The sequence below is a fragment of the Typopeltis vanoorti genome, chromosome 8 (genome assembly GCF_054136105.1).
Source record: "Typopeltis vanoorti isolate ZY-2024b chromosome 8, IOZ_Tvanoo_1.0, whole genome shotgun sequence".
In the NCBI taxonomy this organism is placed as follows: Eukaryota; Metazoa; Arthropoda; class Arachnida; order Uropygi; family Thelyphonidae; genus Typopeltis; species Typopeltis vanoorti.
In genome coordinates, this window is record NC_143556.1 from 12,398,331 (window position 1) to 12,411,713 (window position 13,383).

At 36.7% G+C, this 13,383-nt stretch overlaps 1 protein-coding gene across 1 annotated transcript in view; it reads right to left on the minus strand.

The window, feature by feature from the left end:
• LOC150103738 (rab9 effector protein with kelch motifs-like) overlaps positions 1 to 13,383 on the minus strand; it is a 75,113-nt gene that overhangs the window by 27,113 nt on the left and 34,617 nt on the right. Inside the window, exon 3 of the mRNA XM_090396517.1 lies at positions 4,811 to 5,133. Coding sequence (XP_090252643.1) covers positions 4,811 to 5,133 — 323 coding nt within the window. The remainder of the gene's footprint in view (positions 1 to 4,810; positions 5,134 to 13,383) is intronic.

The window sequence follows — 13,383 nt, forward strand, 5'->3', positions numbered from 1 at the left end:
AAAAAATGAAGAACCATTGATTGAATTAGTAAGATATAAAATTAATTATCCATTAATTAGCTTTCATATACCTTCTGTTTCAAAGAGAATGGCTAGGTAATTATAAATCAGTAATTTATCATATTTTTGGCAAGGAGACTTTGCCAAAAATATCACCTGTATCTTTGTACAATCTGATATTGCCTGCCAGAGAATGCCAACTATAGAATCCCTTGCTTTTAACCTCTGGCTCAAAGTTTTCTTGCCTCATTCAGTAATGCTCAGCTGCTGTATTTACCACTGACCACTCTGACTCTTCATGAAGCTTGACCAACATAATCCTGTTTGAGTAATGTTCATACTCAAACATTACTGAGGTGAGAAATGTCCTACTCACCAACCAAATAGTTATCTTCCTAGGCAACCTTAATATCCACAATGTGATGCATTTTCTTTTGCTATTAACAATGATCTAAAGCAAATCATACATCTACCTACCTAAATTCTGGACAATATTCTCCATTCTCTTAATGCCACTGAATTTTTTTTTTTTTTTAAACTAGTTATCCTTATGTACCACAGAGATCACTTCTATTGGCAACTTGGATCACAATCTTGTGCAAATTACCACTCATAGAATGCTCTACCTATAAGCACTCCCAACCTCATGGCCTCTGGCAGTACAAAAGTAGTAAGTAGGATAACCTCCAAAACTACCATTCTTCCCATCGCTTCCACTCTTCTGACCCAAACACCTACAGAGAAAGTCAAAGAAATAATCCTCACTAGCAAGAATGTCTTCATCCCCCAAAATTCTCATCCACTTTCAAAATATCAAATATCAAAAAATCAGCAAATACAAATTCAACTTTATAAACACAAGTAGTAGAAAAACTCACTTCCTGTCCGAATGGAAGCTATTTAGCAAAGGCCATTTGGATATGACTCATGATCATAAACACATCCACCTCGCTCACCCAGATAGCAGCACTGTTATAGTACTCAAAAATAAAGCTGATCTCCAGGCATTACTATTTAACTCCAACTATGATTAATGCACTGATGATTAATGCAAATCACCTCCTACCATGCTAGTAACTGAGCAGCATATGTTTCCTGTGGCTTTTTTTGAAAAAAAAGACGTAATAATGCCTAATAACTTGGATACTAAAAAAAAAAGCGTTCTCATCCTAATGACATGCCTCCAAATGCACTCAAATGTCATACTCTAGTTAACATCAAGCTATGTTCAGCAGGCATTTATCAAAACATTATGGAAGCAATCCTTATTCCAAAAAATGGAAATAAAAGCCTGCTGCCCAATTACCAACTGCTTTGCATTATGGGATACTAAGGCAAGTGATGTGAAGTCATACTACCTTTGCCACAACTTGCCCCAGTCCTGAAAGATACTTCAGGTGCAACCTTTGTTTGCTTACACTTGGATAATGGATTAAACCAAGTATATAATTTATAATGAAGAAAGTTATCAACAGTCAACTTCACAATCACCTAGAGGGCTACTAGTAGACTCCGCTATAGTAAGATTGCTGGTAAGCCTGAAAGAAGGCAGTTTGCTAAGCAAGCTATTGATGTCAGATATGATCAAAAGCCCTAGAAATGTCATGAGTGACAGCAGATGTTTTCCAAAACTTTGCATGGTATGTATCCAGTGGTTGGTGATGTAGGCTAAGAGATTGCTGTGGATCTAGACCATGCAAATTTTTGGAAAACATCTGCTGTCACTCATGACATTTCTAGGGCTTTTGATCATGTCTGACATCAATAGTTTGCTTAGCAAACTGCCTTCTTTCAGGCTACCAGCAATCTTCTGTAATTGGATATGTGATTTATGCACTTTTTGATTTGATTCTGGTGATTTGTGCAACAGAACTGACTACTATTCTATGTTGCCACAGCTTGAAAATTGGCCTATGTTCAACCCATTCCCAAGAAAGGTGACAAATCCCTGCCATCCAACTACCATCCTATCTCACTTACCTTAGTCCTGTCTAAAGTAATGGAGAAATCCATCAATTACTAACTCCTACACTACCTTGAAGGCACCCAGTTAATAAATGACAGTATGGATTCCCATCACTGCTGATCAACAGGAGATCTACTTACATATATCACCCATCTCTGGACAAATGCTATGACGAAGTTTGGTGAATTTCAAGTGATTTCACTTGAAATCTCCAAAGCTTTTGACTGGTCTGCCACAAAGGCTTACTAAGCAAACTCCCATCATTTGATCTGTCCCAGGACGTCTACAGTTGGATTGCCAGCTTTCTGTCTGGATGCACATTATGTGTAATGGTGGATGGTTCCTTATCCTCTCACCATTCAACGAATACCAGGGTTCCACAAGGTTCTGTTCTCTCACCAGCCCTCTTTCTTCTTTATATCAAGAACCCACTTCAGTTGACCTCCAACCCAATACACAGGTTTGCAGTTGACAACACATTGCACTCCTATCTTTCATTTGATAAACCTTACTCTACACAAATCACCTCAACCACTACTGCCCTCAATTCTTATCTTCAAGCCATCCTCCAATGGGGTTCAGATAATCTCATCAATTTCAATGCTAGGAAAACTCAGTTCTGCCCTTTCTCCCCCCCCCCAAAAAAAAGAACCATTTTCTCTTAGTATTACCTATGCCAACACAAAAATTTCCAGACAAGACAAAATTTCTCTTCTTAACATCATCCTGACATTAAGCCTCTCCTGGCATAAACACATCACAACCACCATTGCTTCCTCATTTTTTAAAAAACTGGGATTTCTTTTATGCTCAAAAAGTTACTTCACCTCTGAATAGCTGTTAACCTTATACAAATCATAAATCTGCTCAGCTATTGAATACTGCTCTCACATTTGGAGTGGGCTCTAAAAAGGAGGAAAAGAAATACTCAGTACAAAGGAGGGCAATTAGATTGATTAATAACCCATCTCTTACCAACTCATTTCTCCCACTTCCACACAGGTGTTTCATTTCTGCAATATCGGTATTCAATAACTTTTTCCATGGTAAATGTTCATATGAAATAGCATCAATAATTCCCCCACTTTACTAAGTCCATTGGAACATGTGTAGCTACTGCCCAACATTCCTTCTCAGTACTCTGAAACACACAGACAAGTTTCTTTTCCTCCTTCATCCCTGCTACTGCTGTATTGTGGAACCCTTTTCCTTTATGCGCTTTCCAAGGAATACAATATACATGCTTTTAAATCAAATGTAAACAAGTTTCTCCTTTCCCAACCAAATATCCATACACGGCACTAACGTATTACAGTACATTAGTACCTATCATGTATGGGCTCAACACAAAATATTGAGCAGCCAGCTTTCTCTCTGGTCTTTCGTGTGCATCATGTTAGATGGCATCATCTCTTCAAGCTTTTCTACAAATGTAGGCATGCCTCACAGCTCCATTCTATCACCTACTAGATAAACGACCTACTCTCCACCATTGTTGATCCTATTCACAGCTTTTCCAAGAACAGAACACTCCATTTATCATATTCTTTTGACAAATTATGTAGTTCTCAGACAACCCAACACTGATTCAATGTCACCAAAAGTCAGTCCTACTTTTTTCCTGCAAAAGTGGTCTCAGCTCACCTTTCCTTACACTTTCTCCTTTGATTGACATTTCACTCCAGCATCTTCTGCCATAAACACATCAATAGCTTTTTTCAGCATCTATAAAAATGAGGCATTCTCTCTACCTAAGATGCTATTTTACACCAATCCAGCGACTAATCCTATACAAATCCACCCATCCTCAGAAAACTATCCATGCAACTGGGGTGGTGCACCTAAAATTTCCCTAAAATGAGAGTAATTCAGCTAGTAGATGACTACTCCCTAACAGATGCACTTCAACATCTGTCTCACAGATGCGTTTTTTTAGTTCTATGTCTTCTACAAGTACTTTCAATGACTGCTCCAGTGAACTTGTAAACATCATCCTTCCACTTTGTTGGGCCTGCTAAAACAAGAGCAGCAACTGCCTAACATCCCTTTTCAGTGCAACTGTAAACACATCACACCTACTTCTCTTCTTCCGTGTTTATTCCATCTACCTCTGTCCTCTAGAATAGCCTTCTCATAATGCATTTGCCAACAAATACTACCTCTAGCTTGTCAAGAAAAATATTAATACATTTTTCTTGAAGAGAAAATAAGATAGTCTTAGTTTTGTTTATATTATTACCAGCAAGAGATGATTCAGTAAGGGCACAAAGTTATGAGTTCCATAAAGATATATTTACTAACATATTCTAGGAGTATGTTGGTCCAACATCAGTAACTATGGCTTGGTTTATTTAACAAAAGAGTTAAAAAGTGCAACTATACATTAGACAAGAAATTACATTCTTGTTTTAATCCTTGGCACAAGCATAAGCAAACTAAAGTTAGTTGAGACAACAATGCAACCTCAATATGTTTCTGTATAATCCTTTAGAAAACATGACTTAGCTTTCAGTTTCTCCACAAGTCTAGCTTCCACTGATGAGACCGTAATAAAGGTTGAAACTAGCCAGGGTAGTGACCATTCTTATAATGCACAGCAATATACACATCCTAGCATTCTAAGATACAAAGGCAACCATTATAAAGTCAACAACCTCTATATATACAAGTATCCTGGTTTCAAAGAACACTGCACACACAAACTTTTGTTTGCTTATGCTTGGGTAAAGGATTAAACAAGAATTAATCTCTTGTCTAGTATGATATACTTTCTAACCATGTGAAAAAGTTTCTATAATTGCAACTCTACCTTCGTTATATGACCAGAATTGATTAGCATCTCACCTGTATCAAAGCTATACAATTCATCAAGGGCACCTAATGCATCTAGTCCTCCAAATATGTAAATTTCATCTCTCACTGCAACACCTCTGTGATAGGCACGTGCAGATGGACTTGTGGCAGTTGGTGATATTTGTATCCACTTAGCACTAGGTATATTGAGCACAAATAAGTCATCAAAAAATCTTTCGTCATTCATCCCACCATGCAGATACAGAGAATTTTCAATAGAAACCATTACATGACCATGTCTTGAAGACGGTGGATTACCTGAAGTTTGAAATATGGCCCATGTTTTATCTTCTGTGTTGAACATATGAACATTACTAAAACACAAACAAAAAGTTATGTTTACACAGGGGCATTCACATTTTTATGTGTATATATATATTAGTAAAAAAAATAGGACGCTATGATAATACAAAGTAAATTATTAACATAACTGTTAATTTTAAGGAAAGAACAACATATATTATTATATTAACTAAAAAACTTTAATTAATACTTCCAATATTTCGGTAATGGGGTGCTTAAGGGTCAAAGCTGTATAACTGAGAGGAGACCTCCACATAGCCTTTAAAGGAATGCGGAGAACCGACCAGGGCTTCTGACCTAATGTCCAATCCTCACCTTCTCGTGGTGCACCCTGTTGGGTATCTACTTTGATACTGAACGAACGAGGATGGGCTGGCAATTTGGGATTTAGCCGACCAAATTGTATTCTTATTGGTTAAACCAAAATAAAAAATGATGGTACAACATGACAAAATTTCATGCCGGCTGGGGCGTCGCCCGGTTAAACAAGGCCCCCGTTGTTTTCGCCAGGGAACCAGGGCGAACAGCGAAAAGTCAGCTACTGGAACAAATCTGAAAACAAACCCCAACTCAACATCACCAGAGTTAAAGATCGGTACTATCAACGTAAGAAGCCTGAATGGCAAAGAAATGGAGCTAGCTGAGGAATTAGATAAGTACCAGATCGACATAATAGGGGTGACTGAAACAAAAAAGACCAAAACTGGCGAGATCTTTCTGAGCAATAAATACAAAATGTTATATTCAGGCAATGACAATCAAGGAAAAGAAGGAGTAGCCATAGTATTCAACACAAAATACGAGGCTAATCTTCTTGAATGGCAGTCAGTCTCGAGTAGAGTAATGTGGGCAAATATGAGAATGGGGAACTGGACAATGAGACTTATTTGTGCCTATGGTCCCACAGAAGGTTCTACCAAGGTAGAAGTGGAGGAATTTTTTGAGGCTTTAGAAAAAGCAACTGACACAATGAAAAAGGAAAAGTTGGTCCTTGTTGGGGATCTAAATAGTAGAGTAGGAAATGATTGTGAGACATACAAAAATATTTTGGGAAAATTTGGAGAAAAGAGCAAAGCTAATAATAATGGCAAATATCTGTTGGATTTCTGCTCAGGACATGGACTGGTTATTACTAACACCATGTTCCAACATAAAAATGTGCACAAATTCACATGGAGAGAAGAGGCTAGGAATAAGAAAAGTCTCATTGACTATGTTATTGTTGATGGTGATGTTTTCTCCCTGGTGCAGGACACCAGAGTGTACAGAGGATTTGAAATTGGAAGTGATCACTATTTAGTCTTGAGCAGGATAAAATTGAATTTCATATTGAAAAGAATAACATGTAAGAAAGTTTTAAAGCGAATAAAAGTTGAGCAGCTCTCAGATGTGAACTGTAGACTAAAATACAGAAATATTATTGAAAAGAAAATGAAAGAGTTTGAGAACAGGAATCAAACTTTGGAGATTCAGTGGCAAACTCTGAAGGAAACATTGATTGATTCTGCCAGAGAGGCATGTGGTGAGGTTGTGTGCAAGGATAAAAAAATCAGAACTCCCTGGTGGACACAGGAAGTTAAAGAGGCAGTGAAGGAAAAGAAGAAAGCATATCAAAAGTTCCTGGCAAATAAGTCAGCTTTTACTCTTACAGAATACAGAGACAAATGTAAGAAAGCTAAACAGTGTGTAAAACTAGCTAAACAAAAGTCATGGGAGGACTTTGGCAAGAATATAGAAAATAAATATCAAGAAGGTGGCAAAATATTCTGGAGGTTGTTGAAGAAGCTTAGGAATGGAGGAAAGAGTGCTGTAAAAGGAATTAGAGATGATAAAGGTGAAATGAAAACAGGAGAAAAAGATATCCTTGAAGTATGGAGTAATTACTTTGAAAAACTGCTAAATGAAACAAGCAGTGATGACAGCACAGTGATAAAAAACACTGACCAGGCATGCAGTCAGGAATACATATCCATACTTGAAGTAGAAAAAGCCATCAAAGGCTTGAAATGTGGAAAGGCAGCAGGAGTAGATGATATTCGACCAGAAATGCTGAAGTATGGTGGTATAAGAGTCTTACAGTGGCTGCACTGCATAGTTCAGAAAGCCTGGACAGAGGGACGAATTCCTGATGATTGGAGTAGAGCTCTCATAGTACCCATATATAAAAAGGGAAATAAAACTGAATGTGAGAATTACAGAGGTATTTCCCTACTGAGTGTTCCTGGCAAGATCTATGCAAGTATACTTGAGAAACGGTTGAGAAGAATTGTGGAAGAAAAGCTTGGTGAAGAACAAGCTGGATTCAGGCCAAATAGAGGCTGTCAGGATCAGATCTTCACTTTACGACAAATAGTCGAGAAAGCATGGGAATATAACAAAGATCTGTATTTAAGTTTTGTCGATTTGGAAAAGGCATATGACAAGGTGCCAAGAGAGAAGCTATTCAATACGCTGCAGTTATATGGTGTCAATGGGGCATTATATCAAGCAATACTTAGTCTTTATTTGAGTTGTGAGTCAGCAGTTAGAATTGAAGGAAGTACAGGAAGATGGTTTAATGTTAAATCTGGTGTGAGACAAGGATGTACATTATCCCCTCTGTTATTCATTATCTATATGGATCACATTATGAAGGAAAGTGGTATTAAACCTGATATCAAAATTGGAGATATTAATGTCAGCTCTTTGCTTTATGCAGATGATGTTATACTTCTAAATAAATCCGCTACAAGTCTGCAAGATTCTCTGACTAAATTGAATAGCTGTTGTAATAGATATGGTATGAAGGTAAGCAATAAAAAGACAAAGACAATGAAAATAGGCAGAATCATTGAAAATGTCAACTGTGTTGTGAATGGAGAACCTGTGGAACAAGTAAAACATTTCAGCTACTTAGGCATAATTTTTACTGAAGATGGTAAACTAAATATAGAAATAGACAAGAATCAGCAAAGCTGGTATCGTGGGAAGTCAATTGAATAAATTCATATGGAATAAGAAAGAAATTAGTCGGAACACTAAATTAGCTGTATACAAGACTGTGTTCAAACCAATTTTAACTTATGGATCTGAGAGCTGGGTCAGAAGTAAAACACTTGACCAAAGACTAGATACCGCAGATATGAGAGTCCTGAGAAAGATTAGAGGCGTGAACAGATGGCATCAATGGCAATATCATATTAAAAATGAGGATATTAGGAAAGAACTTGACATTGTTAGCATCCAGGAATGCGTTAGCAGAGCTAATCTCAGATGGTATGGTCACTTAAATAGAATGGAAGAGGAAAGATTAGCAAAACAAGTGTTCTCTGCCAGGTTGGCAGGAAAATGACCCAGAGGAAGACCAAGATATAGGTGGATTGATACGGTACAAAGTGCCTTAGACGATAGAAATATAAGATCTGATAATGTTGGAGTCTTGACAAGTAACAGACTGATTTGGAGGAAAATTGTAGATAGGAAGTTAGTAATGATGTAATTTTTTCATGTAGTACTGTCATATCCTGTACACCCCTTGAGGGTACATGGCAGGAATTTGATGATGATGATGATATTTCGGTAATGTTACATTACTATCTTCAGGGAATATAAAAATTAATGAAATGTGCATGCAGGCACTAACACTGGGCAAAAACAACTGAAGTCTGTCCTAAAGGGTGCCACCTAGTGGGCCAAATTTGGTATTAATCTTGGCTGTTTGGGCTGATGTTTTAAGAATGCAAGCCTCCCATATTTGGGGTAGTCTCATGCATCCAAATTTATTGAGGTTTGGGGAGTTTAAGGCTAAGACTGATTCTAAAAATAATCTCCCATATTTAAACTTGCTGTGGGGTAATAAAGAAGCTTTCTTCCAACGTATTTTATAGCAGGTGTCCAAGGCATGATCAGTAAGTGGCTATAACGGTGGAAACGGATATAATTCTTATGTTCAGATATCCTGATATTAGCAGTCTTGCCTGTTTGGCCATAGTAAGACAGTTTACAACTACAAGGGACCTGGTAAAGTCCAGGTAGGTCTTGAGGAAGCAACTAGTCCTTGGGAGAGCGGATAAGAGATGTTAATTTTTGATATGGTTTGTAACAAGTTGTCAAGTCATATTTTTTTTTAAAGATTTTTGTTAACTTTTCAGAAAGTATCACGAATATAAGGAAAAAGTGACAGATTTAGAGTAGTCCTTGTTGTGAATGGGGGTTGTGGTTAAATGTTTTTAATATTTTTTGGATTTTATGGGGGTTGTATCCATTGGCTATAAAGGTGTTAAGAATATGAATAAGTAGTAAGGGCATTGTTATCTGAACTGATTAATTTTGCCCTGTTATATACGGTTTTTATAATCCCATATTGTTGGGAGGGGGGGGATGGTGTGAACGCTGGTGAATGTATCTACCTGTATGTGTAGGTTTTCTGTAAACTGAGAAAGCCAGGGATCCATTAGGCTGACGTGTAATCAGCGTATCTAGGAAAGGGAGATTGTTATTGACTTTCTTTTTCTAAGGTAAACTGGATCCTGTTGATTGTTTAGGTGTGAGAGGAAGTCTTCGAGTGTGTCTAGACCACGTGGCCAAATAGTGAACACATCTACATAGTGTAGCCAAACAATAGGTTTAAGTGGGGCCGAGTTTAAGGCTTTTTCTTCGAAGGTCTCCATCCAGAGGTGGGGAGAGTGGAGAACCCATGGCAGTCCTCTCTATTTGTTTGTAAAATTTTCCTTGCCAAACGAAATAGCCTGAGTTCATAGTGAACTGAAATAGGGCTGAGATATCGGGAGGAAATTTGCCTTGGATGAGGTCCAAAGTATCTTTGAGTGGAACATTGGTGAATAAGGAAGAGACATCAAAACTGACCATTATGTCAGGTTGGAGTGAGAGGTTTTCTATACTGGCTTTAAAGTGGGCTGAATTTTTAATATGTGAAGGTGTGTCACCAGTATATTGTGTGAGCACTTTGGCTAAATGTTTGGCTAGTTTGTATGTGGGAGAATCGATGCTGTCCACAATGGGACGTAATGGCACATTCTGTTTAGGGATTTTTGGAAGGCCATATATTTTGGGTGGGTCTAGAGTTTTATGTTCCCTGAAGATGGTAAATGTAACATTACCGAAATATTGGAAGTATTAATTAAAGTTTTTTAGTTAATATAATTTAAAATTAACAGTTATGTATCACCAAGTGTATAAAGCTTATCTACAAGAAAAAGTAAATTATTCATTACAGAAATCAGTGTTCAAGCATACTTTATCACTGTATTTTCACACACACACATATATAAATATATATATAGCTCAGTAGGAGTGGCGTTTGCACTCTACGGCGCTTGACCGCATGAAGAAAGGATTTGGTGGTTCAAATCTAGTTGCTGACTAGAGGAAATTTTTCTAAGCCCTTTTTCGACCGGTTCTCGAGTTAGTCGATCTTTGGCACGGGCTAGTGGGTCTTTTCTCCTGAGGAAACTTGGGTTTTTCACCCCATAAACTCAAGAAAATCGACCGTCGAACCCACACTATTTTTCAGACATTAAAAATATTGTGTTAGGGACCACGAGATGGCAACTAGCTTGCTGCCTTCTTCACTGCATACCGATGAATCAGTGATAGCCTTGGACCAGCTATCTCTCTGATTGGCTACCAGTAGAGACTGAACTGCCCGCTCAGTCTCCAAACGTTAGATAGGGTAAATGGCCCCTATCTAACGTTTGGAGGTGTCAGCTGATTTTTTTGTTTTTTTTTTAAATTAGTTTTTTATATAACTGTGCATACACACACACACACAGTTTTGCTGAAAGTCAAAAGTTCAATACAGAATGGCAAAATTCAAAGTTCAGCTTTAAGTTGGCAGTTTTTTAGTCTTTAATTAAAATTTATTTTAATTAAATTATCTCTTACACACAACACGATAATCTCAAGTAACAAATAATTTTTACTTTTACAATAATGTGAAAAAATGAGAAAGAAACAGTCAGTGACAGTGAGCAATTAGTAATTCTTTAAGTGCACTTTGAGGATCATAGAACAACTCTTTTTTTTTTTATTATTGCAAATATAATGAAAATTATCATTTGCCAATTTCTTGATTGTTCAGTTGTGTTCTACAGCATTTTGCTGTAGAATGCAACAAGAGAATCAATATATATAATAATACAGAGTATTAAAAAATGCAGTTTGATATATTTACAATATCTTTCTAATTTCAACATTCACATATTTTAAACCGCAGAAAGTATACATGGCAATCAATAAGCTCATCATCAGGTGCAATAATTCAGAAATGCTTCTGGAGAGGATTAACACATCCAAACAGCAAACCTGAATTAATCGACATGTGTTTTTAAAGTGCTGCGATTACAGCAGGATACTTCTCCCTAGATGCAGCAAAGTTAAGAGCAAAATACAAAGTCTATTCAAACTTTTTGGACAATTATTATTATAAAGAAACTGTGCATGCTAGCATATTGTTCTGTAAGAAGATATGTATACTGATGAATGAACAACATGGTGCATCAAGTTTTGCATTAAACTTGGCAAAAATGCTGCAGAAACTTATCACATGCTTAAAACACTTGTGGGGATAATGCCATGAGCATCTTAAAAACATTTGAACACCTTTAAATAAAAGGTTTAAATGGTCAAATTTTGAATAAAGATGATTCCTTGCTTTGGATGACCATTTGATGGCTTGTATTCATAAAAGTCATCAATAATCAGTGAATTATTGTTTCAGAGCTAGCCTGTAAAGTAGGAATCTTTTTTGATCCTGCCACCAAATTCTGACAGAATATTTGGAAATGAGGAGGATTGTTGCAAAGTTTGTTAGTCTTCTCACTTAAAAGTAAAAGGATCACTGAGTTGCAGCATGTACAGACCTCAAAGATCATGTTGTTAAGGATCCAAATTTCCTTATGAGCATCATCATCAGTGGCTCCACAGATGAAGGCTCCAGTCATCTCATTCAGCTCTTTAACTTAAGAATTTCTGGCTCAAAAGAACATCAGTCACAGTGAAACTAATTCCCTGTACTTAAAAGATAAAAGTTTCAAGACATAAATGAAAATAAACAGAATGAGACAGAGATAACTCAATGCCATTCCTTCAGAATGCTTCTAGAGATGCTTCCAAAAAGTGGGCAAGACATTGGGAACACTGTATTAGGGCAAAAGGAGAATATTTCAAAGGGATATGCTCCCATAGCTCATAAGCTTTTGTATATATTTTAAATAAATTATGGCTCAGAACCTTTTGAACAGACCTTGTATATATATATATATATATATATAAAATACACAGCCCAAAAAAAGTTAAATGATTATTAATGCATATGAATTATTTTTGGAGTAATAATCTCTAAATTAGTCAAAGACAATGAAAATATCAAATGCATCATAAATGGAGAATTTACAGAACAAGTAAGAGATTTTAGCTACTTAGGCACAATTTTTAATGAAGACAGTAAATTAAATATGGAAATAGACAACAGAATCAACAAAGCCACTATGGTAGGAAGTCAAGTGAATAAATGTATATGGAATAAGAGCGAAATTAGTCAAAATGCTCAATTAGCTTTATACAAGACAGCATTCAAACTAATTTCAACTAATGGATCTGAGAGCTGGGTTAGAGAAAAAACACATACCCAAAGACTAGAGACCATAGATATGAGAGTCCTGGGAAAGATTAAGGGCATGAACAAATGGCATTAATGGCAATATAATTAAAAATGAGGCTTTTAGGAAAGACCTTGACATTGTTAGCATCCAGGATTGTGTTAGCAGAGCTAATCTCAGGTGGTATGGTCACTCAGAATGGGATAGGAAAGATTAGCAAAACAAGTGTTCTCTGTCAGGTTGGCAGGAAAAAGACCCAGAGGAAGACCAAGATATAGGTGGATTGATACAGTAAAAAGTGCCTTAGAAGACAGAAATATAAGACCTGATAATATTGGAGTCTTGACATTTAACAGACTGATCTGGAGGGAAATTGTTGATAAGAAGTTAGTAATGATGCAAGTTCTTCATGTAGTACTATCATAATATACTGTACATCCCTTGAGGGTACATCAGGAATTTGATGATGATAATCTCTAAATAAAAATTAAAAACTAAAGCATTCTTCAACTGAAAGGGGATGGAGCATAACTAATATTTTGCTCTTATGGAGTTGTTCCATACCAGAAAAGAATGACATAGTTCCTGAAAGATAAGTACACAATCCATGGTAATATGTATAAACGTTGCTTACATATAGCTTTATTGTAACTAGAAATATCA